General features: G+C 36.8%; 1 protein-coding gene across 1 annotated transcript; it reads right to left on the bottom strand.

Annotated features, from left to right (window-relative positions):
• Positions 1-21,283: 21,283 nt before the first annotated feature.
• LOC129232566 (uncharacterized) lies at positions 21,284-22,198 on the bottom strand (the record flags this gene model as incomplete). Its single annotated transcript, XM_054866699.1, has 1 exon — positions 21,284-22,198. A coding segment is annotated over exon 1 (915 nt), but the record flags the coding sequence as incomplete, so codon positions are not given.
• Positions 22,199-27,072: the final 4,874 nt, after the last annotated feature.

Here is a 27,072-nt window from a genome sequence, read left to right as displayed (position 1 = left end):
AGAGCATGCTTAAAAATATAGGATCTGACCATTTTTTAAATAATTTGTTCAAGTTTAATATTTAAAAAAAAAATTACTTAATTCGGTGCGCTTTCATTGTTTACGTTTCTGTCGTGTGACATCACAAATGATGAAATGCCATTCAGTGTTGCCATTCACGGAGAAAAATATTTAAGTCGCATCTTTACTCACGTGCATTGGCAACGATAGGGTTGATAGCAAGCGTAGAGCGCAATATTTAATTCGCTTCTTGATTATCATAACGTGGAAACGTGGTAAAGATGCGCCAAATTGCATCATTTGTGACGCAATAAAGACCTCGCCTTGTTTTCAAAATCGGACATTTAAAAAAAAATAAAAAATAACTGTTGGGAAAATGAAAGTATTTTCTGGGTCCATGTTATATTTTTTACTCGTTCTATCAATTTCAGTGACTAAAAGTAGTACTTTTGACTGAAGGACACAACCCCATTCAAGATGTCAAAATTTAAATGGATGCTCGATGCTGGATTTATTTTATGTTTTAGTTTTTAAATTTACTTTTGTGGTAATGAAAAATCCTACAGTTGAGAAATGTTTTTAACTTTCTCTCTCCCGCTACTCCGATGAATAGAAAGGTTAAAACTCATGCAAGTGCAGAATTCTGATCGATAAGGAAGAATGATGATCGATTACCTTTTCCTTTAAGTAGGAGACAATTTTTTCAGCCATCAACATTGGAGTGTCTCGGCGAAATTTGGCATAAATCTTTGAATGCTCTTCGCCAGCGAACTGTTCCGCAGAAGACATCTCTGTAAAATAAGGAAAACAGCTAAGTCAAGAAAACTGGCTGTAATCAAAATTATAACGCATTACAATAAAGTTCTCAAATATGGAAAGAGTGAGTACAAATGATGGACCCGATTTCAAAACATCATATTTTTGAAACTACTGCACTTGTTACAGTAAGTGATTACATACAGTGGCTCCCAAAAGTCTTCGTACACCTTCGACTTTCAACGAAATAGGCCCCAATCCATTTGTTGGAATTAATATTTCGGAATAGGTATTTAATTATAAGATCTATGATCTATTTTTAACAAAACTACATGAAAAGTTTTTAAAAAATATTAAAACTTAATTTTTTAAAAATCAAAAACCGAAAAGTGCCGGAAATTTTATCTCACAAAAGTCTTCGTACACTTTATAAAATGTCTACAGTGGCTCCCAAAAGTGTTCGTACACTTTGAAATTTTTTAGTAAAACCAAAATAACGCGAAACTGAATTCGAATATGAAGTCCAATATTTTTTCACATCATTCCTAAGTCATTCTAAATACAACCTATTGGTTTTTTCAAAATATTGACGGATCTTCTTTTTGAAATGGGTCAGAAAACGAAGAGACAGAGAAATAACACGCCACCAAAGTCATCGTACACTCAAATATTTTCGAATAAATTTATGTTTAAAATTATCATATGCCGTTTTATTAATATTTTTGCAGTGTGTTGACCCTTTTAAGTCATTTGGCTTTAAGTTTTTGTTTATTTATTCCTTAATATTGTGCTTATTAGTGTAAAATGGCTGGTATTCGTAAAAAACCGCAAACACCATTAAAAATTTGAATTTTTTTCTCACAGTAGTGGTAAATTGGTTTGAAATGTCTCTAAATTAGTTAATTTATTTGTTTGTATAGTAAAGTGCTTGATAAAATGCTTTAAAGAAAGGAATCGAACCGAAAACAAGGTAAGAAAAGGTCAACCGGCAAAGTTGACAAAACGTGATCGGAGATTTAAAGTTAAAAAAATTATGAAAAATACACATTTGAGTGTTGTAAACGTTTCTGCAGAGTTGAATGAAACATATTACACTTAATTTTCACCTAAAATTGTTCGCCAAGTTCTCTGATTAGCTGGATTAAATGGGACTTCTTCCCGCAGAAATTTTCTTGGTCGTGCAAAAAACAGAAAGCTTACGCATTTCGTCGCAAAATCAATTATAAATAAGCTAAAAACATTTTAGAATCACGTCTTACTTACAGATAAAAATTAATTCAACATTTTTGGTTAAATTGTTGTATAACTGTAAGTAGAAGAAAAAATTGGGCACTTAATCTTAAGAACTTATTTGGATCAGTTAATCAGGACGGTGAAGGTGTTCTAGTGTGAGGGTGCATATCAGCATCAGGACTTGGTAGTTTGTAATTTTTTGATGAAATAATGAATCATGCTGTTCCTTTAAATATTTTAAAAACCAATTTTGAACTCTTAGCAAAAAATTTGGTTATTGGAAACAACTTTGTTTTTTATCAAGACAACGATAAGAAGCACACGGTTTTCAACATTTGCGTCTAGTGCTAGATTACGAAAATAGGGCTTTAAAACGAAAATAGTGCTAGAAACAGTGAGACTCGAAGTGTGGTAGAACACTTACTCAGAAATTACGCAAAAAAAAAAAAAAAAAGAAAAGAAAGAAAGAAAAAGAATGAAATTTATTCCCAGACGTTTAAAAGGTGTTATGAATACCGAATGATATTCTACTAATTAATAACTTAATCAAAAGTTAGATTATTCAATAATATATAGACATTTTATAAAGTGTACGAAGACTTTTGTGAGATAAAATTTCCGGCACTTTTTGGTTTTTGATTTTGAAAAATTTAAGTTTTAATATTTTTTAAAAACTTTTCATGTAGTTCTGTTAAAAATGGATCATAGATCTTATAATTAAACACCTATTCCGAAATATTAATTCTAATCAATTGATTGGGACCTATTTCGTTGAAAGTTGTAGGTGTACGAAGACTTTTGGAAGTCACTGTATATATTATTGAATAATCTAACTTTTGATTAAGTTATTAATTAGTAGAATATCATGCAGCATTCATAACACCTTTTAAACGTCTGGGAATAAATCACATTCTTTTTCTTTCTTTCTTTTTTTTGCGTAATTTCTGAGTAAGTGTTCAACCACACTTCGAGTCTTACTATTTCTAGCTCTATTTTCGTTTTGAAGCCCTATTTTCGTAATCTAGCCCCCGATATGTATAAATACGTTACATTAAGTTAAAATCTGGAGATTGAGGGGGTATTTTCTAAATTTTAGGACAATTTTCGAGGCAATAGACGCAAACGTTGAAAACCGTGTGCTTCTTATCGTTATCTTAATAGAAAACAAAGTTGTTTCCAATAACCAAATTTTTGGCTAAGAGTTCAAAATTGGTTTTTAAAATATTTATAGGAACAGTATGATTCATTATTTCATCCAAAAATTCCAAACTACCAAGTCCTGATGCTGATATGCACTCTCACACTAAAACACATCCACCGTCCTGATTAACTGATCCAACTAAGTTCTTAAGATTAAGTTCATAATTTTTTCTTCTACTTACAATTATGCAACAATGTAACCAAAATTGTTGAATTAATTTTTATCTGTAAGTAAGACGTAATTCTAAAACGTTTTGAGATTATTTATCATTGATTTTGCGACGAAAAGCGTAAGCTTTCTGTTTTTCGTACGATGAAGAAAATTTCTGCTGGAAGAGGTCCCATTTAATCCAGCTTATCAGAGAACCTGACGAACATTTTTAGGTGAAAATTAAATGTAAAATGTTTCATTTAACTCTGCAGAAACTTTTACATCACTCAAATGTGTATTTTTCATAATTTTATGAACTTTAAATCTCCGATTACGTTTTGTCAACTTTGCCGGTTGACTTTTCTTACCTTGTTTTCGGTCCGATTTCTTATTTTAAAGCATTTTATCAAGCACTTTCATATACAAACAAATAAATTAACTACATTAGAGACATTTCAAACCAATTTACCGCTACTGTGTGAAAAAAATTCAAATTTTGAATGGTGTTTGCGGTTTTTTACGAATACCAGCCATTTTACAGTAATAAGCACAATATTAAGGAACAGGGGCGCCGACTTGCAAAAATCATTGGGGGGGCTGGCCCAGTCATCACCGGGGGTTTAGGGGGTTATGTAATCCCATGGAGGTCCCCCCCCCCCCAAATAAAGGTCGATTGTTGTGCCTTGAAAATGCCAATTTACATATTTTCTGGTGTGTATAATTTAAAAAACAAACAGTATGTGACATGGCGTTTTCAAAGTAAAACAATCCAAAAATTGGTATACAAATTTTTCTGGTTCAACTAGATCATGTCACTTGTCTTAGTAAGAGACATTTTTTTGTTCTATTTTATGGGGAGTCATGCAGTGCCGTAGCTAGGCATGGAAAAGGTAGGGCGCTTGACTTGCATTGAAGGGCACTGCCAGAGACGCCGACTTAAAAAATATCGGGGGAAAGGGGGCATGCCGCAGGAAATTTTCTAAATTTGAGATGAAAAATAGTGAGTTTTAAAGTTTTTTTAAAATCATATAATCAACATTAGAACCTCGAAAACTCGACAAGCCCGACACATATTTTTTGGCTTCGAAAAACGGAGGAAATAAATACAAACACACACAGTATTTTTGTAAAAAGGAAATTTAATTTACGCATGCGTTTTAAGACCAGTTGTTTTTACATTAGTGATATCGGCTAACATATTCAAGTGTAAACGCAGTCTCTCAATGTCTAGGTCATTTTTGAAAAACTCAGTTGATTTTTCAAAATGTTCTCTTCTCTTTCACCTCTGTTTAATAAAAGCAAGCACTCTTGTTCAACTGCAATGACCTCTGTGCGTCCAGTTGATGTAAATCGCCCAATAATGCAAAATTGCACCATTTTACAAACCTCAATGTATATTGCCTTGTAGTACAGTCAACTCCCGTCTTACGCGAGGGATGCATTCCAAGACCTCTCGCGTAGGTCGAATTTTCGCGTTGTGGAAAAGGGTATGTGTAAAATTTTTTATAAACGTACCCAATTATTTTAGACACTTGTAAACACCCCCTCAAACTGTTAAAAACCATCTACTAACTGTACATTACTGTCTCTTACATAAAGAACTGAATGTTTACTTGTATTTAAAAAAAACGTTTTATTCAACATAAAATACTGCTACGATGTACAAAATCAATGATTAATCGGAAAGAAAGAAAAAATAAACCGGTATACGGTAGACACAGTATATAGTAAGAAAAGTAAATGCATCTTTAGTTGTACTGTACAGTCGATCAATTAATGATATTCGTACACAATACATGAGCAGTTTCCATTTTCATAAATTTTTGCAAACCACTACTCGGTGAATTTTTACGGATTTCCTTTTCTTGACTTGTAATTGTACGTACGGAAGAATCCCTCATACCTAATTCTCGTGCTACCTTCAACGCATTTTTTAGTTGACCATCAGCTTTTCAAGAAGCTCTAGCTTTTCTTTAATTGTCATGAAACTTTCTCTTTTTATCTTCACAAACTTTAGATGAAACAGCACTCTTAGGTGTCATTATATTTCATTAACTTTCGCATTTAAAATGAAAAGGGAACTTCTACTCTCAGCGATGCTAAAAGGATAAAGATCCATTCATGAAAAAAAAATTTTTAGTAGCCAATAACAAAGCTGATACGAACACACCACGATTCCCTTCCGAGAATTTTCGTGTTGCGGTGAGGAATTCGCGTTAGGTCTGAATACTGGAGAAAAAATCGTGTTATAGCTATTTCGCATAAGTAGTGCGAGTCAAATGTTTTCCTTTGGGATTTTGAAAGTGTGCGGTGAGCTGCCTTCATTGTTTTCATACTTCTTTGGTACACGTCGATTCCGAGGAAGGGAAGGATCATCATTTTGTGAAGGTTTTCTTTTAAACACGATTCCCAAAAGTATTCAAAACTATCACGCCTCCCATTTTATATACAAATCAAACTCTCATATATATTTTTCCAGATCAGCAACACTTAGGTGAGCGCGCCGCAGCGCTGCCCACCGGCAACAGACTTGACCCGTAAGTTCGCGCACTGGGACAAATTTTTACAGTACTCGCAGCACTGTAACACTATCATCATTCGCACCACTCGTTTTCAGTTAACCTGCTTACACAACCGTAATAATTATTTCTTTTAACTCATTACTGAATATATTTTACAAGGTAAACTATCTTCAAACAAGGAAAATAAAAGATAAATTTATGAGTTTAGAAAGCATAATGTAACTTATAATTTTCTTGATTTATTGGGGGGGCTCTGCCCCCTCAAAAATATTTTTGAAGGGGCTCGGGCCCCCTCAAGCCCCATGGAGTCGGCGCCACTGAGGCACACACACAACTATGCACACGTAACCGCCCAGGAGGAGAGGCAGGCTTGAGGGGGGGGGCAGGAGCCGTTTCTAGAAACAATAACTCCAATGAGTAGGGTCCTGTCTCAGTTCGTGATTGCGAAAAACATAATTTGAATTCAACATTTCAGAATTCAAATTAATTTTCTTTTTTTTTTTAAATTCTGTTATTTCGCTTTCTTTTTTGTTAGAAGTAGCACCAGTGCAATCACCCCCCCCCCCTTCCCCGCCTATGCGCCCTCAAGCTTGTGTTTGTGTGTGAACCCCTTTTTTTTATTTATTTTTAATATTTTTTCAATGTGCTTATTTTTTGCGAAAATTCCATTTTTTTGTAAAATTTTTTTAAAAAATCTTTTTATTTTTGGTGCAACAGCCTTGTTCTCATTATTATTAAAATTATTATTATTATTATTATTATTTTTTTTTTTGTGTTCACAAACCTGTGCGACTTTACTGCGCTTTTTTTTTCTTATCTTTTGAACTCGCAAACGTGTGTACTGTCTTTTTTTTTTTTGTACTTTTATTTATTTATTTATTTTTGCGCCCTCTGGAGACCAACGTTAGCGCCCTCTCGCTGGACCCAGTACGCCCTTGAGTGCAACTCTAAGTTTTCAAAAGTTTGGGATGGGTTCTGGGGAAAAGTTTTTAGCATTGTAAGAAGGCGATTGAATGTCACCAAGCCTTATGTGATACAGATGGATCAGCAGACTCTGTTATTGACATTTGTCAGAGTTCAGAGAGAAGTAAGTGACCTTTTTTTTTTCTTTTCTTTTTTTTTTTTTTTGAGTCGACTTCAGCCGAACATTCATGTCACCCCAGGGCCTTGTGCCCATCAATTGCAATCAGCGTGGCTATTACAGGGGTGCCCATCTAGGGGGGGGGGAGGGTCACGGCGCCGGACTGCACCATTGAAATTTTTAGGGTGGGGTTGTTTTTAGGAGTGTTTTTCATTTGGGGGAGGGGGTCATCGCGATATTTAGAGGGGTGCACTCTTGCTCTTAGGAGTTGTGGGCACCAGGGTTGCCAGACGTCTCGGATTTCAAGGGACAGTCCCGTATTTAGAAAAATTTTCCCCGCGTCCCGGGGAACTTCGATACGGGACGGGTAAAATCCCGTGTTCTAGTTAATAACAATACTTTACCAAAACGAGACATTATTTTAAGGGAAAAAATGAAGTAAAGCAAAAAATTTGAAATTAAGAGCAATAAGAAAATTTTGTGGCTGCAGACGCAAAAATTATTTTCGTTTTCCTATTCCTATTCCGAGTCACAACTGACTACAACTGTATTTATGTCGAGGACTGCATACTAAGTGCCTTGCCTCCATTATTTTATATACCGATAGATGGCAGCCCCATCACCGGATCGAACAGTTAATGAGAATTTAGAACTAGTCCAGAAGCTAATGGCTACCTATAGTACTATCACCTCCAGAGGTATCGTTTCACTTGGAGGACATTAGGACCACGAGCCTATTTAACGTCGCCCAGTCTCCTTTAATGACGACGGTGTGTCTTCGACCATCGAGGTTCGAACCCAGGACCCTCCGGCCCCGAATACGACACTCTACCGATCGGGCTACCACGGCCCTTTTTCGTTTTAATTTGGTTTTGTTTTGGCGGCAGACCATAAGTATCCGATTGATTGATTGCTTCCTCTTTGCTCATTGACTACATGGCGCAGTGTAGCCCTCAAGGGCTCCTGCACCATTAAAACTAAATGAACCAACCTTCTAATGTTGGAAATATATCCTGCGCATGCATCGTCAATCGTAATGACAACGAGTTTAATACATGCTCTGATTGGCGATATTTTGAATTTTAATGCTTTGTAACGGTTGAAATTTTCAGATTTATCATAGACATTCTACGTCGGAAAGCACCCCTTAAAAATGCACCATATCCAGTAATTGCCCCAAACCTCAAACATACCCCCCCCCCCCCTTTTCACTCCTAGAAGCCCGTCCCTTAGTTACTGTTCTTGAATCTGGCAACCCTGTGGAGACAGATTTTTTTTAAAAAAATTCTAAAGCAGCTGAAATTGCCAGTTAGAATAAATAGCTTGATAAGCCAAAACAAATGAAGGGGGATGAAGTTTCAGAAATCAAAACATGCTGCTTTAAAAGACGCACCCTAGTGCACTGTCAGCAACGTTTCAACAAGCAGTGCTGAGAATGGAGGGGCCAGAAAGGAAATGGCAGCACTGGTGTTGACGAAGAATTAGTAAAAACGACACCTGCTGAGTTCTGTAAAATAAGCAAGGAATATTTGGAGCAGTGGACTTTGTTTCACGAAGAATCAGACATATTTGAATGGGCGAATTTAACTAATTTACGTAGGGGGAAAATGACAAACTAACAGATGTAGTTGAGTCCCGACTTAAGCGAGGGATGCGTTCCAAGACTCCTCGCGTAAGTCGAAATTTCGCGTTGTAGAAAAATATACGTATACATTTCTTTTAGAAGCATATCAAATACTTATAAACATCCTTCAAACTGCTTTAAAGCATTCCTCAACTATACACGAAAGTTTCTTACATAAAAAAATGAATTTTTATTGTATTTCAAAATAAAAACTGTTTTATTCAACATGAATAAAACATGAAATTGTTCAATGTTCAAGCATAGCGAGAATCTTGGTTTTTCTTTTAATCAGAAACTTTCTCTTTCTTCCCATCTTCACAAACTTTAGATGAAGGTACCACTAAGGTGCCATTATATTTCATTAACTTTAATATTTAGAATGAAAAAAATAAATGAAAGATGCTGAGTGGTTATTTGATGCACTAACAACGCGATGCGTAGACTAGTTTGAGGTGGAAATTTTCGGTGTCAGTGATGCTTAAAGGGATATAATAACATTCACGAAATCGGTAATTAGTAGCTAATTACGAAGCCGATACTTCCTTCCAAAAAAATTCGTGTTGTGGACGAAAAATTCGCGTTGGCTCTAAAATTCGTTGCTCGTGAAACATTCGCATTATAGCCATTTCGCGTAAGTTGAATCGCGTTGTAGCAGGAGTCGACTGTATTGATTGAAAGGGGATTATTAATTGTGTGATGGGGGGTGATACACTCATTTCTAACTACTTTGTCTCAAGATGGAACGCTGGAAATGTTTCTACACCAAGTCGATGGGTAGGAGCAGTGGCGTCGCCAGCAAAGGCCGGGGGGGGGGGGGGGGGTCCGCCCCGTGTGTCACCCGTCTCGGTGGTGACATACTAAGTGGAATAGCAAGTTTTTGAAAAATATAAATACTTCAATTAAGAAAATTGACTCCAATATTTTAAATACTAGAAAGTCACTCGTCAAGGTATGACTTGTGAAAATTGCTTCTACATTTGAACGAAGCCATGGTCTGTTTTGTGATATTTTGATAGTTGAAATTGTAACCCCAACTTACTGACCCCCCCCCCCCCGCCCCCTACTGATATTGTAGTAACTCCAGTGGATGAACCCTTAACTCCAGTAGGTAGCGTTCATTGTTTTCGTGTCTTTATTCCCCCGAAACGACACAGTCTTGCCAGTAAAACAGTTATGTTACCGGATCGAGTTTAGCCTTGTCACAATGAAGCCTTTCCCTTCATGTTAAACATCACGAAAACATATTGTCAAATGATCATGCCGTGGCGCGAGTTTCATTGTTGAAACACGCGGGTTACTCAGTCATCGGCTATAGTTTATATGAGGATATTTACTCTATCAAACTAGTTGCATCACCACGACGAACCTCTTCTCCCCCAAACATTATCAAAGCTCTTTACTTTTTTAAAACTACAAATTTGAAAATTTTCCGAGGGAGAAACCTTCTGTTGAAAAATGCTTTTATAAATAAAAATAATAGTAATGCAAAAATAAATGGAGAAAATAAAACAATTTTTTAATTCTGAAAAAAAAGTGGGGGAGGGGAGGAATTTCACCCTTGGCGTGAAATTTTATTCCGATTCATTAAGTTGAATGAAGACTTATACGTTCTATGCTGGAGGATTCCATTTTTCTTCGGGGGTGAGCAACATTCATTATAATAAATAAAGTAAGCATGAAAAGTCTTATTTGAACAAAATATTGGAAGACCTTAATTGGCGAATACATAGCATTTTTATTTTGCCTGTTTGTAAATGATCGTGTTTTTTAGTCGATTTCAGATTAGCAATGCTTTTTGTATTTGCTTTAAACAGAAGTATACTCCTAATCAGGGTTGCCAGATTTAGGAACAGTGAATACGGGACAGGTTTCTAGGAGTGAAGGGGGGGGGGGGATATTTTTGAGATTGAGTGTAATTACTGATTATGGTGTATTTTTAAGGGGTGATAAACAACCATGTTTTTATAACTTTCGGAAGATTCCTCTCAGTGTGTTTATGGGTGAGCACAATTTTGGAGGAACTCTATCGCAAAGAATAAAGCAAGCAATAGAACGAAAACGATGTTCAGTATACAGATCGACGCTGATAGGAACAGGTGCTAATTAGTTTTTTACTTGCGTTTGCTATAAGAGAAACGGTGCAATCGGAACATTTTCTTGTTATATGTGACTACTTTATCGGAAATAGTAATGCAAGTAATCGTGGAGCAAAATTTGTTTTTTAATGCAACACCAGCCAAAGGGGAAATTTGACTGAGTAAGCCTCATGGTGAGCCGCCAAAACAAAAACATACACACCAATTCAAAACGATAACAACTTTTGCATTTGCTGCCACATAATTTTCGTTTTGCTCTTTATTTCACATGTTTGTTCCCCCCGCCTTAAAATAGGGTCTTGTTTTGTAAAATACTGTTATTAGTCAGAATACGGGACTTTAGCCGTCCCGTATGGATGTTCCCCGGGACAATTTTTCAAAATACGGGGCGGTCCCTTGAAATCCGGAACGTCTGGCAACCCTGCTCCTAATTGATTTCTCATAATTTGTAGAATCAATTAGACAAATGTTCCCCCAAGAATTTTTTGGGAGGTCTCAGTGACCTCCGGTGACTTCACGTCGGGGCGATCTTGGGGCAGGGGCACAGTTCCTTAAGCTCGCAATGGCGCCACACTCTGTAGATACGCTACTGCTTGAGACAATAAACACACAGTGTCATTTCAACTAAATTTCGGTTTTTTCTTTCTGCAACGCATACGGTCAGGGGGGGGGAGAGAAAAGGGACACCTTTTGGCCCCTGCCTAAGGGGGCCCAATATTTCAAAAACAATTCTTGAAATACAGGGTTAAACAATTTAACAGGGGTGATTGTGTTCCGGTATTTTATCGAATTTCCGGTATCTTCGGACGTATTTCCGGTATTTTTATGTCCGAAAATACCGGAATTGTGTTTTTTTTTCTTTTTTTGTTATGCTTTTATCTCTACCTCCGCAAATTTTTTAAATTATATAATACTCATCAAATATACCTGCAAGAGCCTTAAGACGGACAAATGTTCCCCCAGTAGTAGTCCCCCTTAAGATGGACAAATGTCAAGATAATTTGTATAACACCAGCTCAAAAGTAACTTTGTAACCCATTAAAAATTTAATCAAATGTACACACAATATTTCAGAACTATTTAATACTATGGGCAAAGGTGCACTTAAGTAATAGAGGCGAAAGATTACCCCCCCCCCCCCCCCGCTCTCGCTTTGAAACTTTCAGGAGTTTTTTGATGAACTCACAATCACCCCTGATAATTTAAACAATATGGAGGAGGGCACGGAACAGTCCTTTAAGACATGTTCAATCTCTTGCTTTGTACATTATCCACCATTGTGTGTTGTTGAAGTTTGTAATTTTCTCCCAAATTTTTTAGATATAGCGATATACGTCGTCTATAAAAGTAAGAAAATGTATTTTTCCTGCAATACAGAGGGTTGGCGCTTTGACTGGATACGAAATATCAGTGAATTATGGTGTGTTTGCTTAGGGTAAGGTGCATAAGATTAGATGCATGCATTAGGGTAAGGTCCATTTTGATTTGATGCAATTTTCGCATGAAGAATTGTGTGCAAAATTCCCAATTCTAATCCATTTGCAAGTTTCTGCGATGCTAGTTCTTTAACTAGGCTTGCCAGATTTTTGAAATGTTCAACCGGGACATCAAAAGTGGTCGTTCCCCCCCCCCCCCCCCGTGTCGCGAGTATTTAGAAGGGTGCACTTTCTTGGTTGGTATTTCGATTATTATTTTAGTAAGTAGTTTCTTCGCAATGCTATGAATAAATGGTTACTATAACAGTTGTCACGTCGCCCCATCTTGTGGTTTAGTGTTTTGGAATACTAGCAAGGAAATAGGCCGATCGTATAGTTTTAAATAAATACTTTATTTGGACAAATAGGGCAGGACATGAGTGTGCATATGTTGGTCTCACAATTCAATTTAAAGTTTAAAGTTAAGGGGGAATAGCTGATGGAGATTTACTCACCCATATTTTCAAGCCGCTGCATTTCTCCAGCGTAGTTCAGCCTCTCCCTCTCTCTCTCGGAAAAACTGGAATGGAATCTCTCTTCTAATTTGAATACGTGGAGTTTTATTCCCAGAAAAGCGACCCTTGTCACCTCAATCTTTCCCGAACTTTCAACTTCGCCTTGATTACGTGTAGGGTGCGGCGAGTTACACGTGTATATAATCCAATCATTCCTTAATTGATTGGAAAGTTCTACGTGACTTTCCCAGCACGTGAATTACATGAGCTTCCGAAGGTTACGAGTTTAATCTTATCAAGACCAAATAGAGGGAACATTCCGGAATGGGAATGAAAGATGCAAGTTCCCTTACGTGTTTTTAAAGTTAAATGATTCCATTTTCATAAATGCTTAACGAGTGTCGTGACATCTCCGCAATAACCATGGAAAAAAAAAAGGTAAAAAAAAAACAATCGTTGACACAAGGTAAAACAAAAAAAGGTGGCGGAACTCCATCAGCTATGTACATCAGAATGGGTGAAACAATTGTAATGAATAGTGAAAAGATAAAATGCACATAATGACATAAATAAAACTTGTACAATTATAAAACACACAAACAAATTCCATCCAAGGGAAAGGTTAAAAAAAAAAAAATTAGTAATAATAATAATGAATAAAATAAAATATGTATCTATATAAACAAAAGAAGTATTAACTCTCAATGAAAAAAAAGAAATTGTATTTGAATTCAATACTTCACAGAAAAAACACTGCGGGAAAAAGAGAGCAAAAAAAATAAAATAAAGGAAATGGGAGTTTTTTTTTTTTCTTCTCTTCCCCTTCTCTTCTCTTTAAAATGGACAATATCCACGTTTTTGTTCCCAGAACATCATGCATAAAAGTAAGTTCATTAAATGCAAGAATATATTGCTTTTTTTTCCTTTTCTCAAATTCCGAAAGTTCCAATAAAGGAAAAAAAAAGTTTATGAGAGAAAAAAAAAAGTGAAGAAAAAAAAATAAATAAATAAATAAAATTAAAAATAAATAAATAAATAAATATAATATAGTAGCACTATTTACGGCAACACGTTAAACAAGTTGAGAACACAGTTATACTAAGACAAATGATTAAAAGAAATGCTCCAAGCATTTTCATTGAAAAAAAAAATGCCATTTAAAGTCGGCATGGTAAACAAATTAAAAAATCCTGAGCCCAAGGAATCCTCATGAAGAATTGAAGTTGTATAAGAGATATTAAATTTAATTAGTTCAATGCTTGGTTCGTTAAGACAAAAAGAAACCAGTTTACAGGTTTTCATGTTGTGAGATACGAGACAAATTTTTTCGTCATAACATTGAACCATGGCTTGAAACTTTATAATGAATTCCTTTGGCTCAGTTTCCAAAATTAAAGTCTGTGTAAAAAGAGTAAGAATTTGAAATTCTACAGTGACCGTTCCTTTCTGGCACGTTGAGTGGGCGGTAATGGACAGTTCACTTAAAATGTTACACTGATAGCAACCTTTTGTGTTTACTTTGTCGTCTGACAATTTTGGACACACATCTGAAGTCTGCAGGAGAATTTTGTAGTCCGTGAAATGCAAGTGCACAATTACGGGTGCGGTTGATAATAAATTGGACGTTAATTGTCCTTTCTGCATTGAAAGGAGATGCATAGAGCGAGCAATTGGCAAGGCCCTATCCTTTGTAGTGTAGAGAACCTGCTGGTAATCAGGTTTATTGCGGCAACGTAGAGTTGTTTCAAAGAAGTCGCACTCTGTGAGCGATGGAGCCGTGAGGAAATCAGTAGAATAACTGACGTTTGCCTGCACTTGTCCTATCAAACCTGCTATAGGCATATTTCGTGGGCTTGTTGGCACTAGGTAGGCTTCGGATGTGTCTCCTACTCTAAGTACTAGAGACTCACTCAGGTGCAGTTGAGGTTGGTGTAAGGCTCCTTGGACTTCCATGTGAATGCCATCTGACGTGTGGGCGGTTGAACGCAGAGTCAATAATTCGACTGAATTGTTGAACGATCGCTCCACCGAAATCGTGTAAGAACAGCGGTGTCCCGAAATGGTACGGACCTCGTAGGAATGAAGGAGGTCCGGGATGTAGTACACGCGGTAAAAAAGACATCCCATTCGAGAGATAATGGTACAGCCGCTGCCAACACTGGAAGGATGGCAAAAGTTAGCTCCAGGGTAGCTAAGGCTTTCCTCTGTTAAGGCGGCAAAATCTTTCCCCGCTTTACAGTGTTCGCCCCATGCACAGTAATAATTTTGGGGACAAGCTAATTGCGAAATTGTTCGTGCCTGGACAGGAAATGTAAAATATTCCCTCTTGGATGAAAAGGAGCACTGTGCCGATATCAGTTTTATTTTTAAACTGAATAAGTTTTTTTTTTTGTTTATCTTGAAACCAAAGGCACGTTTCGTAATTGAGGGATTTTAATGTCACAGCTGCTGTAGTAGAGAGTTTGCATAGTTGTTGGTCATCCAAGGATTTGCAGTTTTCGATGTTGGAAACTACAATCGAATGACTGGTGCAGTCTGCAGTAACCACGGCGAGTAAAGAAAAGATGACGAGTAAAGAGACGTTAGGTCTCGCTGCAGGGGCGTGCTCCTCCAAATGTGCATATAAGGTATGAAAGTGTTCGTGAAATTTTGAGCCAATAAGAGCACCACATAATAGGCAAATTCTAAAAATCGCCCTAATGAATTTGAATATAAAAATAAAAATTGCAGCAAAAAGTTTTAAAAGAGATACAAGTCCTCGGATGGCATATCGTAACAGGAGTAAGGCTACAAGACCTAAAAATAACAGCCCAATGTACAGGGTGTATGCTAGATATGATGACCAGCACTGTACTTGAAAAAAGAATTCTCTACAAAAAAAAACAGTTCGTAGAGCGGCAAATGGTTTTGCCCTCGAGCAGGACTTCTCCGCTTACTGCTTTTCCGGTTTCGGAAATAAAAATTATTGTTAGCTTAGTTTTATAGGAAACAAACTCAGGTGGTAGGATTATATTAAAGTCATCTTTAATATTAACTATCAGTTCATTTCCTGAAATACGGACAAGTAGTTTCCCAGGTCCTGGAACCGTGACAATGGGATCATTGTAATGTATGGATAGGTTGTGATTACTAAATGTTGCACTTTCAAATTCTAATAGGTGTCTGGGCGAAAAAGTGGGCTTTTGGAAAAGGCATGAGTCAAAAGTTACAAGGATCGGATTTTCTTGGTACCGTTTAGGAGATAGGTGGGAAAATGCGTAGTTAACTGTTTCGATTTTGCATTTACATGACGCAGATGCGTCACATGCCGGATAAACTGCGCAGAATTCTGTTGTGCCGGTGCAGTTTGTAGCACAATCACAGGTTTCATCGTTCCCTTCCGATGTGGCGGCGCATCTGAAAACTGTTAAGTTGCCCTCTGTTTCCGTGGGCCGGTCGAAAAACTGTGACGGCTGGCTGAGGCTCCCCTCGGTGTACAGTAATGTTCTTTTGACCACGGTGCACCTTCTGCAGCGGTGAGCAGTGCATGCATCTTGAGGCAGATCGATATCTGCTAGTTCTGCGGACGTGGCATTTCTGCAGACCAGGGCTGCTTGTCCAGGGGGTCTGCTGCAAATGCGAACGGCATCGGCGACGGTGAGGACTAGAATCCATAGTAGTAGGAATTCTGCGGAAAGAAAAATACGGGGAGTGTCTCCATCGAAAAAAAGAAGGACATAAGTTTTTTTTTTTTTTTCTCTCTCTTCTGAGATATTAATTTTCCTCATAATTCATTTTTGCAAACCAAGATGCTTATAAAAAAAACTGTTAATATACATATATATATTTCTATATGTGTATCGACGCTAAAAAGCGCCAAGCGCAACTTCCTAGTTTGCCCCGCGATTTGGAAAGAATGGCGCATCTTGGCCGAAAAGCTATCTCATTATCGTTCAAAAAGCATTGCTGTAAGTGAAGCTCATCCATTGAGATCTCTTAAGGCTCTTTTTTTTTTCTTTTTCTCCTCTCATTAATTTAGCTACTCATTTTTTTTTCCAATATTAAAAAAAACACAAACAAAATTCATTCTCTATTTTTTTTTCTTCTCAGGTTTAGTTTAGTCGAGAAACTGTTTTGATTAGTTCATGAAAAAAAAGTTTTTTCCTCCCTCTCTCTCTTTACTATGTGTTATCAAGAACTGTGCCAAAGAAGAGATAAGCGCGCCCGCGCGACCCACCAGAATTAAAGCTCAGGCTGGATAACGTACAGTACAAGGCGGTCGACTCACCTTGCTCGGTACGAGATAAGACGGGAGAGAGAGAGAAAAAAAAAAATACACACAAAAGAAAGTAAACTAAACTGCTACTAGTGAAATGATGATACGATGTACAGGAAATCTGTAATATTTGAGCAATGGGTAGTGAATTAAACAGACAAACTGCTATTTACGAAAATTCGAGTTTTCTGCGGTTTGTATACAATATTATTAATTTGTTGATCAGTATTGTTTCCAAGATTCGCAGCTAAAGAATTAGACAGAGCATCTGCCACTTTATCTATCAACCCCTTATCAGAGTTTGGGGAAGTATTCATTGCCCAATTAAGTATTCTATTTGAAATGGATGCATTAGGAGCGCTGGTTGTTTGATTCGCGACGTTTCTGTTTAAACGGGAGCGCAGTGGATAACGGGGTTCTGTTTCCGAATTCAAACTTGTTGAATTATCGACGATTTCACTCTTTTCTATCCGAGCGGTCTCCGAAGTGCTTGATTCTCCTGTTCCACTATCGGGAGAAGTAAGTTTTTGCGGAATTGGGCTGTTATCGCTTTGGGTTGCGGCGGGTTGCACAGGGTGCGGTTGGATGATAGGCTGAGGATAAGTAAACAAGACGCAATCTTCAGTATCGCTTTCGGTTTCAGAATAGAAAGTAGGATGATGCGCTTCTCGATTCGGATTTCCGGGCGAACTTAGCGATTGGGAGTGGGTAGTTTGTAATGATTTGTCTTTCTCTATTGGTAATTGAAGGTCTGGCCTTCTTTCGACGAAAGCAAACATGCGATCGACGTGAACACGAGTTGGCTTCGCATAGGGTTTCTTAGGATCCAGAATGGAGTAATTTAAATCGGAATGTTTTTCAATCACTCTGTAAGGACCTGTAAATTTTTTTGCTAACGCCCGACCGGTTTTCTGGGTTGCTGCTGGGGTATGTAAATATACATTTTGACCTGGCACAAAGGATTTAGATACTGCAATGCGACTTCTAACCTGAGCTTGTTTTTCCGCATAATCTTCCAAGTTTTTATACACATTACGATATACGTATCGCATTTTCGCTAGATTTTCTTGAATGTAATTATCGCAAGGAAAATAATGCATGTTTGGTGACTGCTCTAGTTGGTGGAAAGGCAGGTTAATGTCGCGATTGAACATCAAAAATGACGGTTTCTCGTGGGTCGTATCGTGGTATGAGTTGTTATAGATGAAATTGTAGTAACTCAGATATGTATCCCAGTTGCTAACTTTGTCTGCGAGACATGTTAAGCTTGCTTTCAGGGGCAAGTTGATAGATTCACTCTGGCCATTAGTTTGCGGGTGAAATGGAGTCGTTTTAAGTTTATTAATTTGCAATTTTTTTGCTAATTCTGTAAATAATTTACTTTGGAAATTTGACCCAAGATCGGATAATATAGCTTGTGGTACACCAAAAGTAACAATAACCTCCATAAGTTTTGGAGCTATAGTTTCAGCTCTAATATCTTTGAGGGCAAAAAGGACAGAGTACTTAGAAAAATGATCAATTACCGTAAGTACATATTTGTTTCCTTGCTCGGACAGCGGAAGCGGACCAAGAATATCGCAACTTATACGAGCCATCGGTTGTGATGGAATCGTGAAATTTTGTAGAGGTGACTTTGTTAGCCTAAAACCTTTTCGTTCAATGCATAACTTGCAGCTTGTAGAAAAATTCTTTATGTCACGGAACATGTTTTTCCAAAAATACTTTTCTTTTAACGAACGATAATTTTTTGAAAATGCGAAATGCACTGTTTCAGAACCTTCCAAAATGTACGGAATGAGTTTTTTCGGAATAACTATTTGTTCAAGAAGGTCATCGCGAACTGCGTGTTTACTCCGAGGTGATAAATGTTTTAGAATTCCATCATCCATAAAATAATTATCAGTTTGGACCTTACAATCAGATGTTTTATCTTCTAAGTAATCAATTATATTTCTTAAGGAGGGGTCATTCCTCTGCTCCTGTTTAATTGTTTCCAAATCTGGTACATCAACTTTAACTACATTAATTGATTCTGTGATATCCCTTGAGAGAAGGTCTCCCAAGAAATTCTCGGATCCCTTAATATACTCAAAGTCAAAATCATAATTCGACAATTCAAGAAGCCAACGAGAAAGACGATTTGCCGGCGACTCCAACTTAACTAGATAATTCAAAGATTTACAATCGGAAATAATTTTAAATTTCCTTCCAAACAGATACATTTTATAATGTCGAATAGCGAGTAGAATTGCGTAAGCTTCGAGTTGTATAGCGGGCCATTTTTTCTCGTGAGGTTTAAGTTTATGCGAGAAGTAACTAATCGGTCGCAATATACCTTTGTCATCTTTTTGCAGTAAAGACGCGCCGACGGCTGTAGCCGAAGCATCGGTGTTTAAGTAAAATAAGGCGTCAAAATTGGGGTGTGCCAACATAACATCCGATAAGAGTTTTTCTCTAATTTTGTCAAAAGCGATTTGTGCCTCAAAAGTCCATTTAAACTTCCGTGTTGATTTCGTGAGATCCGTTAAAGGAACAACAATTTCAGAAAAGTTGTGAATAAAATCACGATAGTAATTCGCTAATCCAAGAAAGCGTCGCAGTTTTCGTACTGTATTTGGTATTGGAAAATGCTTAATCGATTCGATATTTTGGGGGAGAGGTTTTATGATGTCCTTATCAACTACATGGCCTAGATATCGTATGCTAGGTTGAAGAAATTTGCATTTCTTTGGATTTAGGGTAAGACCGTATTGACGGAAACGTTCAAAGACCAACTCTAGTTTTCGCAAAGAATCTGAAATTGTACTAGCGGGTACTATGATATCATCAATGTAGACTGAAATGTTTTCCTCTTGTAAACCATTTAGCACCTTATCTGCTATCTCTTGCCAAATTTGAGGAGAATTTTTCATTCCAAATGAAAGATATTTATACTGAAAGTTTCCATACGGACTCGAGAATGCTGTTAGATGCTTATCTTCATCACGTAATTTAATTTGGTGAAAGGATGAATTAGCGTCTAATGTACTGTAAAAGTTTGCTCCGCGAAGAGAATTGAGAATATCCGATATTAAAGGCAATCTATATGTGGAGGAAACCGTAATTTGGTTTAGTTTCCGGTAGTCAATGACTAAACGATACTCGCCTTGCTCTTTTTTCTTAACTAAAATTAGTGGAAACGAAAATCTACTTTTTGATTTCTCCAATATTTTCGCGTCTTCTAACTCTTTAATTTGTTTTTTCAAAGTATCACGTAAAGCGACTGGAACTGGGAATGGTCGGCATTGTATTGGAGTGGGATCAGTTATTTCTATAGGCGGAGCCTCCAGCGTACATTTGCCGATTGTCTTCAGTGAAGTACTAAAAATATCCGCGTATTCGAATATCAAGTCAGTTAGTTTTTTCTTCACCTCTAAAGGAACATTAGTTAAATCAAAATCCTCTATTTTTAGTTCCCTTCTTCGCTTGTCCGTAATATTTTCCTCCGTCTGAACATCGATTTCCGGTTCAATTTGAGCAATTTTCATTCCCTTATTCAAATGAAGGGTTTTGTGGGACAAGTTATTTATTAGCAACGGTACCGTACCATCGGAAGTGACGGTAGAAATTGCATGATGAATTTCAATATCGTGACGAGTGATTAAGGGTGTTAACATTATATCAGTGCCAATAGGAATTTCATTGTTTAATTTAACTTTTGCTACCGTCGATTGAAATGGTTCAAGCTTGAGTTTGTTCGATAGCTTAGCATAAGTATCCTTAAAGAGCACATTAACGGTTTGACTAGCATATTTGTATATCTCAGTTTCACCCCCTTTAAAAGAAACAACCTTTTCATGGAAATTAATTTTGCATTGAAATGCAGTGAGAAAATCAAACCCAAGAATAAAATCATAGTCAAAGCAAAAATTATTCTGAGTTATTAAAAATTCATGACGAAAGGTGTTGTTACTTATAGAAATTGAAACTAACGCAGAGGACCTAATTTTAATTTCATGCCCATTTAAAGTTCGAATTTTGATATTAGGACTAGTAGGTGCAGTTTTTACACAATTTGGCGACAATAAATGAAATGCTTTGCTACTCAAAATGGATTTGCTTGCCCCCGAATCTAAAAGCGCCCAAAACTCAGTATTCGCTACCTTCAGAGCAATGACAGGTAAATTAGAACTGCTTGTTTCATAGTCCGCTGAAATAAAACAACCCCTAGAAGTTTCAGGAAGCCGGCGGGGATTTATCGGTTCCTTGGGTAGTTTAAAAGATTACTATCCCCGGAGACTGTGTTTCTCGCATTTCCCCTATCTGCACCACGGGTGAATGACCTAGCTTGATAAGAAGGGCTGAAATTTTCCCTTTCCAACTCAAACGGCTGATGCGAGTTTTCATAAGATCTGTTTGCAATGTTTCGTGCACCTCGATTAGCTCCCCTTACTCGCGAGCGATTGTAGCGATAATTATTTGAGTATGTTTGATTAGGCTGAAACCAGCAAGAACGCGATGGGTGGTTATCGCGGCCGCAGTGAATGCATGACTGATGTCTCAGATAATTTCTCTGATGGTTACGCGGGCTTGGGTAACGGGGAGGAGGCGATTGCTCCTGTATGCTCATTTTTTGTATGTGGTTTGTTAGTGTACTAATCATATGATTTGAAATTTCTGCTTGCTTATCAAGGATTTCTGTTAGCTTATTTTGGATTGCACTTTGGGGTTCTATTGCACAATTATTACAGTTTCCTGTATCATCAGTGAACTGCATATTTATTTCATCCAAGAGAGCATTTTCAACTGCTTCCTCAAATGTGGATGGATTTCTGTTGAGCGCCAACCGTTTAAGAGGGGTTTGTAATCCCTCTAGAAATTTTGCTAGTTTTGTCTGATTTACAATTGGTCCTGCGTCTTCTTTGCTAGAATTTTGAAGGCCAAAATAATTCACCGTTAAGTTTGAGACCCTCGAAGAAAAATTTCGCACCGACTCGCCGGGATTTTGGCGACAGTTGGAGAACTGTTGCTGCCTATGACTTAAGGTCGTTCTATTTTCGAAAAATTTAATAAACTTCTCTTTAATGTTTGAAAATAGCTCCTCATTAATTAATTCTGGATCGTTCATGAAAAACTGTAAAGCTGGACCCTTTAATTTACTTTTCAAAACTGCGATAAGTTCAGAATCATTCCATCGTGCAATTTTCCCAATATCCTCTAAGTTTTTGACAAAATACTCCACATTAGTAAAAATTTCTCCGTCAAAAATAGTTACTAAATTTTGATATCCGGCTATCTTATTTGGATTAGGTAGAATAGGGTTTTGTTCCATTCCGGGAACCTGGTTCTGTTCTGGCGTGTCTGGCATAATTGAAATTCACAATTTAAGAAGGAAAAGTACCGAAAACTCACTAAAAAAACTCGTGCGAGGGGAAATAAATATGCATTTCAGAACGATCTAAACAAACTTTTAACACATACACAAATAACAAAAGAAAACCATAAGAGAAACTCAAAAGATTTTAGGTGACCCATAGCAATTTTTCAAATTGTCTAACTGTTCAAAATTATATTGAAAAGTGAAAACACCACATGCACATTTGTTCATAACGGCAGAAAGTGTCCGTTACAGGATTAATTGACAATCAAGTTATTAATTTGTTTGTTGGTTCGGAACCAAGTTGTCCCTTATGGGGCAAATTGTCGAACACGGCACCAAGTTGTCACGTCGCCCCATCTTGTGGTTTAGTGTTTTGGAATACTAGCAAGGAAATAGGCCGATCGTATAGTTTTAAATAAATACTTTATTTGGACAAATAGGGCAGGACATGAGTGTGCATATGTTGGTCTCACAATTCAATTTAAAGTTTAAAGTTAAGGGGGAATAGCTGATGGAGATTTACTCACCCATATTTTCAAGCCGCTGCATTTCTCCAGCGTAGTTCAGCCTCTCCCTCTCTCTCTCGGAAAAACTGGAATGGAATCTCTCTTCTAATTTGAATACGTGGAGTTTTATTCCCAGAAAAGCGACCCTTGTCACCTCAATCTTTCCCGAACTTTCAACTTCGCCTTGATTACGTGTAGGGTGCGGCGAGTTACACGTGTATATAATCCAATCATTCCTTAATTGATTGGAAAGTTCTACGTGACTTTCCCAGCACGTGAATTACATGAGCTTCCGAAGGTTACGAGTTTAATCTTATCAAGACCAAATAGAGGGAACATTCCGGAATGGGAATGAAAGATGCAAGTTCCCTTACGTGTTTTTAAAGTTAAATGATTCCATTTTCATAAATGCTTAACGAGTGTCGTGACACTATGAACCAAGACCAGAGGTGAACCAAAACCCATGAAACAAGAAAATAAGTAAGTAGAAATTATTTGAATGAGGAATAAAAATTTGAAATATATTTTCATGTAATTTCAATTGGTGAGAACATTTAGAACGTTTTTAATCGTGTTGTAAAAATATTCACAAGCAAATCCAATAACAAAAAATCAGCTCTTATACCCACTAAGGGCTACTTGTCAAAAAATTTTTGTTTGATTCCGTTCGTTATTTCTTGAGATACAGCAGTCACAATTGACGACAAAAAACGTTCTATAGCTCAACCCCCGTTTGAGTTATTGACACCAAAATTGAATCAGCACCTGTTCCTGTTGATGGCAACATATGGACCAAATTTTGTTTGATTCCGCCAGTTACTTTCTGAGGAATAGCATACACGCGTTACTCAAAAAACGTCCTATTGCTCCACCCCCCTTGGAGGAATTCGCGCCAAAAACCAATGGGCGCAAATTCACATAGGGGCACATATGTGTAAAAAATTTCGTTCGATTTCATGCGGTAGTTTTTGCTGTAGAGCGACCACAAAAAACTGGCTACACACAGACGTGACACACACATACACACAAACACACACAGACAGACAGACATTTTCCAAAAGTAGTCGAAATGGACTCAGCACACCTCAAAACGTTCGAATCATTCGAAATTCGAAAATTTGCATGAATCCAATACTTTCTTCTATATATTAGATATAGAAGAAAGGAAAAATTATTTTAATATTGCAAATGGAAAATTAACTATCCTAATTAATCCTTCAGTTTCTTATTTTTTTACTTTTTTGGTCATATTTTATCAATATTATCATTTTCCGTGACTTTTAGTAAACATGGACACCGGAATTTTGTCTGAAATCCTGGTCAAACTGGGACGTCTGGCAAGCCTATCTTTAACCGAATTGTAGTTTTTGTGACCTAATCTCTTGTGCCTAAGTTCAATGCAATTTTTCTTGTTGCATTGAAGAGTTTGGTTAAAGATAGGCTTGCCAGACGTACCGGTTTCACCGGGACAGTCCCGGATTTTAGGCAAAATCCCGGTGTCTCGGCCAGTTTTCTTCAGGTCCCGGAAAAAGATAGAGTAGATTAGCAAAAAAGTCTAAAAATAATTAAATGTAAAGGATTATTTTGGATAATTATTTTGTCATTTGAAACATGGAGTTGTAAAATTAATATCGAATCAGCTTGTGGGGATCTTTACAACAACATTAAAGAGTCTCTAAAAATGTCCTGGCGAATGAAAAATACATGTAAATATTGTTCAAGGTTTTATTCCTCATTCGAAGTATTTCTTCTTATTAAAGTAACTAACAAATATTAACATGTAAGAAATAAAATGTTTATAGTTATCTGCTTGTGTCATTTATTATTTCCCCTGATTTAGGTTCATAATTAGTATTTATTCATAACATTGAGAATGAACTACCCTCTAAAACACGCTAAAAACCAGCCGGGGGGGGGGTGTTCCCTTCAGAAATGTTTGTGATCTGAAGTTTCCAAAACTTTTGGGCTGACAACAAATTTTAAAGCTAAAAAAATATTTAAAAAAAAACTTTAAAATGTTTATTTTCAGTAGTTTTTTTTAGCTTATTTCAATAGTTCTTACGGGGTAGGATGGGGGGGGGGGGGGGCGGTTGAGCTTCCTCATAGTTTCTGAATATTTCACTGTCTTCAGAAAATTTTACTTGAGTCCACTATCATAACCTTGTTCCCTTTTGAATCGCGACGGACGGGGGGAGGGGGTGCTTTTCAGAAATCTGGCAAGCCTAGTTGAAAGGCATTATTTTTAGAATTATCTAAAATTACTTCATAAAGATTTCGCTTTTACTTTCCATCTAGAAACGTTTCCCTTTCATATGTTAATTTGCAACGATCCTTTTCAGACGTTACCATTCAATGTTGCTCTGCTTACTGTTTTACTCTCATTAAATTTGTTTCAAGATCTGGAACGAATAAAAATCTTTAAGTGGTAAACATTTGTGTTCCCATTCCAAATCATCGTTTTAAGCTTTAGCTTTTCCTATTCCTTTGGAACTTAATGACTTTCCATTCGCGACAGTTACCGAGTTATGCTCATTATTTATTGCAGTAAATAAGCGCTCGTCGTTAGATAAGGGCAAAGTTCAAACGAAATCCTCAACAAAACTGTACCTCTGGATCCTGTCTGAGGTGAGATAGGCCAGATCTTCTAGACTTGCCAGGCTTCTGAAATGCTCATCCGGGACACCAGAATACCTCCCCCTCCCCTCCCAGTGTCGCCAGTATCAAAACCAAAAGGATACATACCCTTGGTTAGAGCCCTTACATATACCAGGCCGAACTGTCCGCCATTTTGGATCAAAAGTCTGAGAAATATTATCACGCTAGATGTGTTTTCGCTTCCTTTCAGCTGCATTTTATGTTAGCGTAATGCATTTGCTTTCGTCCCAAATTGACATTGGAACAACAGAGTGTCATATTTTGAAAAAAATAAACAAACCAACAAAACATCAAGAAACCGAAAACATTTCAATTGGTGAAATATTACATTATTATTCGGTTATTTGTATGAGTAATTAACTTGCTAATTAATTACGAAACTAGTATTATTTTACATTATTAATGCTCTTAGTAGTATTAGTGTAACTATATATTTTTATGTGATAATACTATATACTTGAATTTCCAACAAAGTGAATTAGTCCTATTTTTGGCAGCATTGCATTTTTGGATCTTAGTAATTAATTTATCAACTGATTTTAAAATGTAACAGTTGTATTTATAAAAAAAAGGCATATTTTTTTTCAAACTAAATTACTCCATTGCAATAAAAATAGCACCGAGAATTTTCATAACAATGTTTACTGCTTTCGCACTGCCGAGTTTTAGCTTCTGATTTCCAGCAAATCGTCAATAAAATTGATTTTTTATCTTGGGTTATTAATTTTGAAATTTAAAGAAACAAAATCCTTTCTGTGAACTATTAGCACAGTACACTGCGGCACATTCACTTATTTTTACGATCATAACCTTCTTTCTTGCGTCTTTTAATAACTCACCCTATGGCAAATGACTCAAGAACAGACGGTCACTTTGATCCAAAATGGCGGATGCGTCTGCTCGCTAGTTATAGGGACCTTACCCTTGGCTAGTTTTCATCAGGGCTGCGGAGTCGGAAGGAAATTGGCCGACTCCGACTCCGTATTTTTATTTATTTATTTCTTTTTTTTTCAGTTTCCCCCCTCATGGGAAGGGGAAGAAACCTCTAAACAGCGATTGAAATATTAATTCCTTTTTATGAAGTTTTCGCATGGTATTTGATTGTTCAATTCAATTCATTTTATTTTATTTCAATCAGGGATATATATATATATATATATATATATATATATATATATATATATAATTACAAATATGCATTTCACATATAAAATAAAAAGAGATTACAAACAGAAATATATTTCTCTCTGTCTATTTGAGAATCCCTGATTGAGTAGATGGGAGTAAAGGCTATACAATAGCCTGACTAGCTCCCACCACTCAGAGAAGAGCTTAATTTAGAGCCAGTTTACAACATAAGATAAAATTAACAAATAATAAATGCATAATCATACAAAGAACACATAAACACAACACAAGTAATGCAATTAAAGTACGTCGAATTTTATAACGGAACCGAATCACACTATTACGAATATGCTACTTTATCCTAAATTGACTGCAGTAGAATTGAGTATAAAATTTTTTAGCCTATTCTTAAACAAATTTCGATTATTAATGGTTTTTAGAAAATTGGGTAAGGTGTTCCACAATCTTGGTACTGGACGTTAAATTTCGGTTATCACAAATTTGCCATTTCAACTGCGCTTGCGCGCGGACTTAGCTTTTTGGGCTTTCTGTTTTAAGATTTCGTGTTGCTTG

Source organism: Uloborus diversus, unplaced genomic scaffold, assembly GCF_026930045.1.
Source record: "Uloborus diversus isolate 005 unplaced genomic scaffold, Udiv.v.3.1 scaffold_1279, whole genome shotgun sequence".
Taxonomy (NCBI): domain Eukaryota; kingdom Metazoa; phylum Arthropoda; class Arachnida; order Araneae; family Uloboridae; genus Uloborus; species Uloborus diversus.
This window is presented reverse-complemented; position numbering and strand designations above follow the sequence as displayed.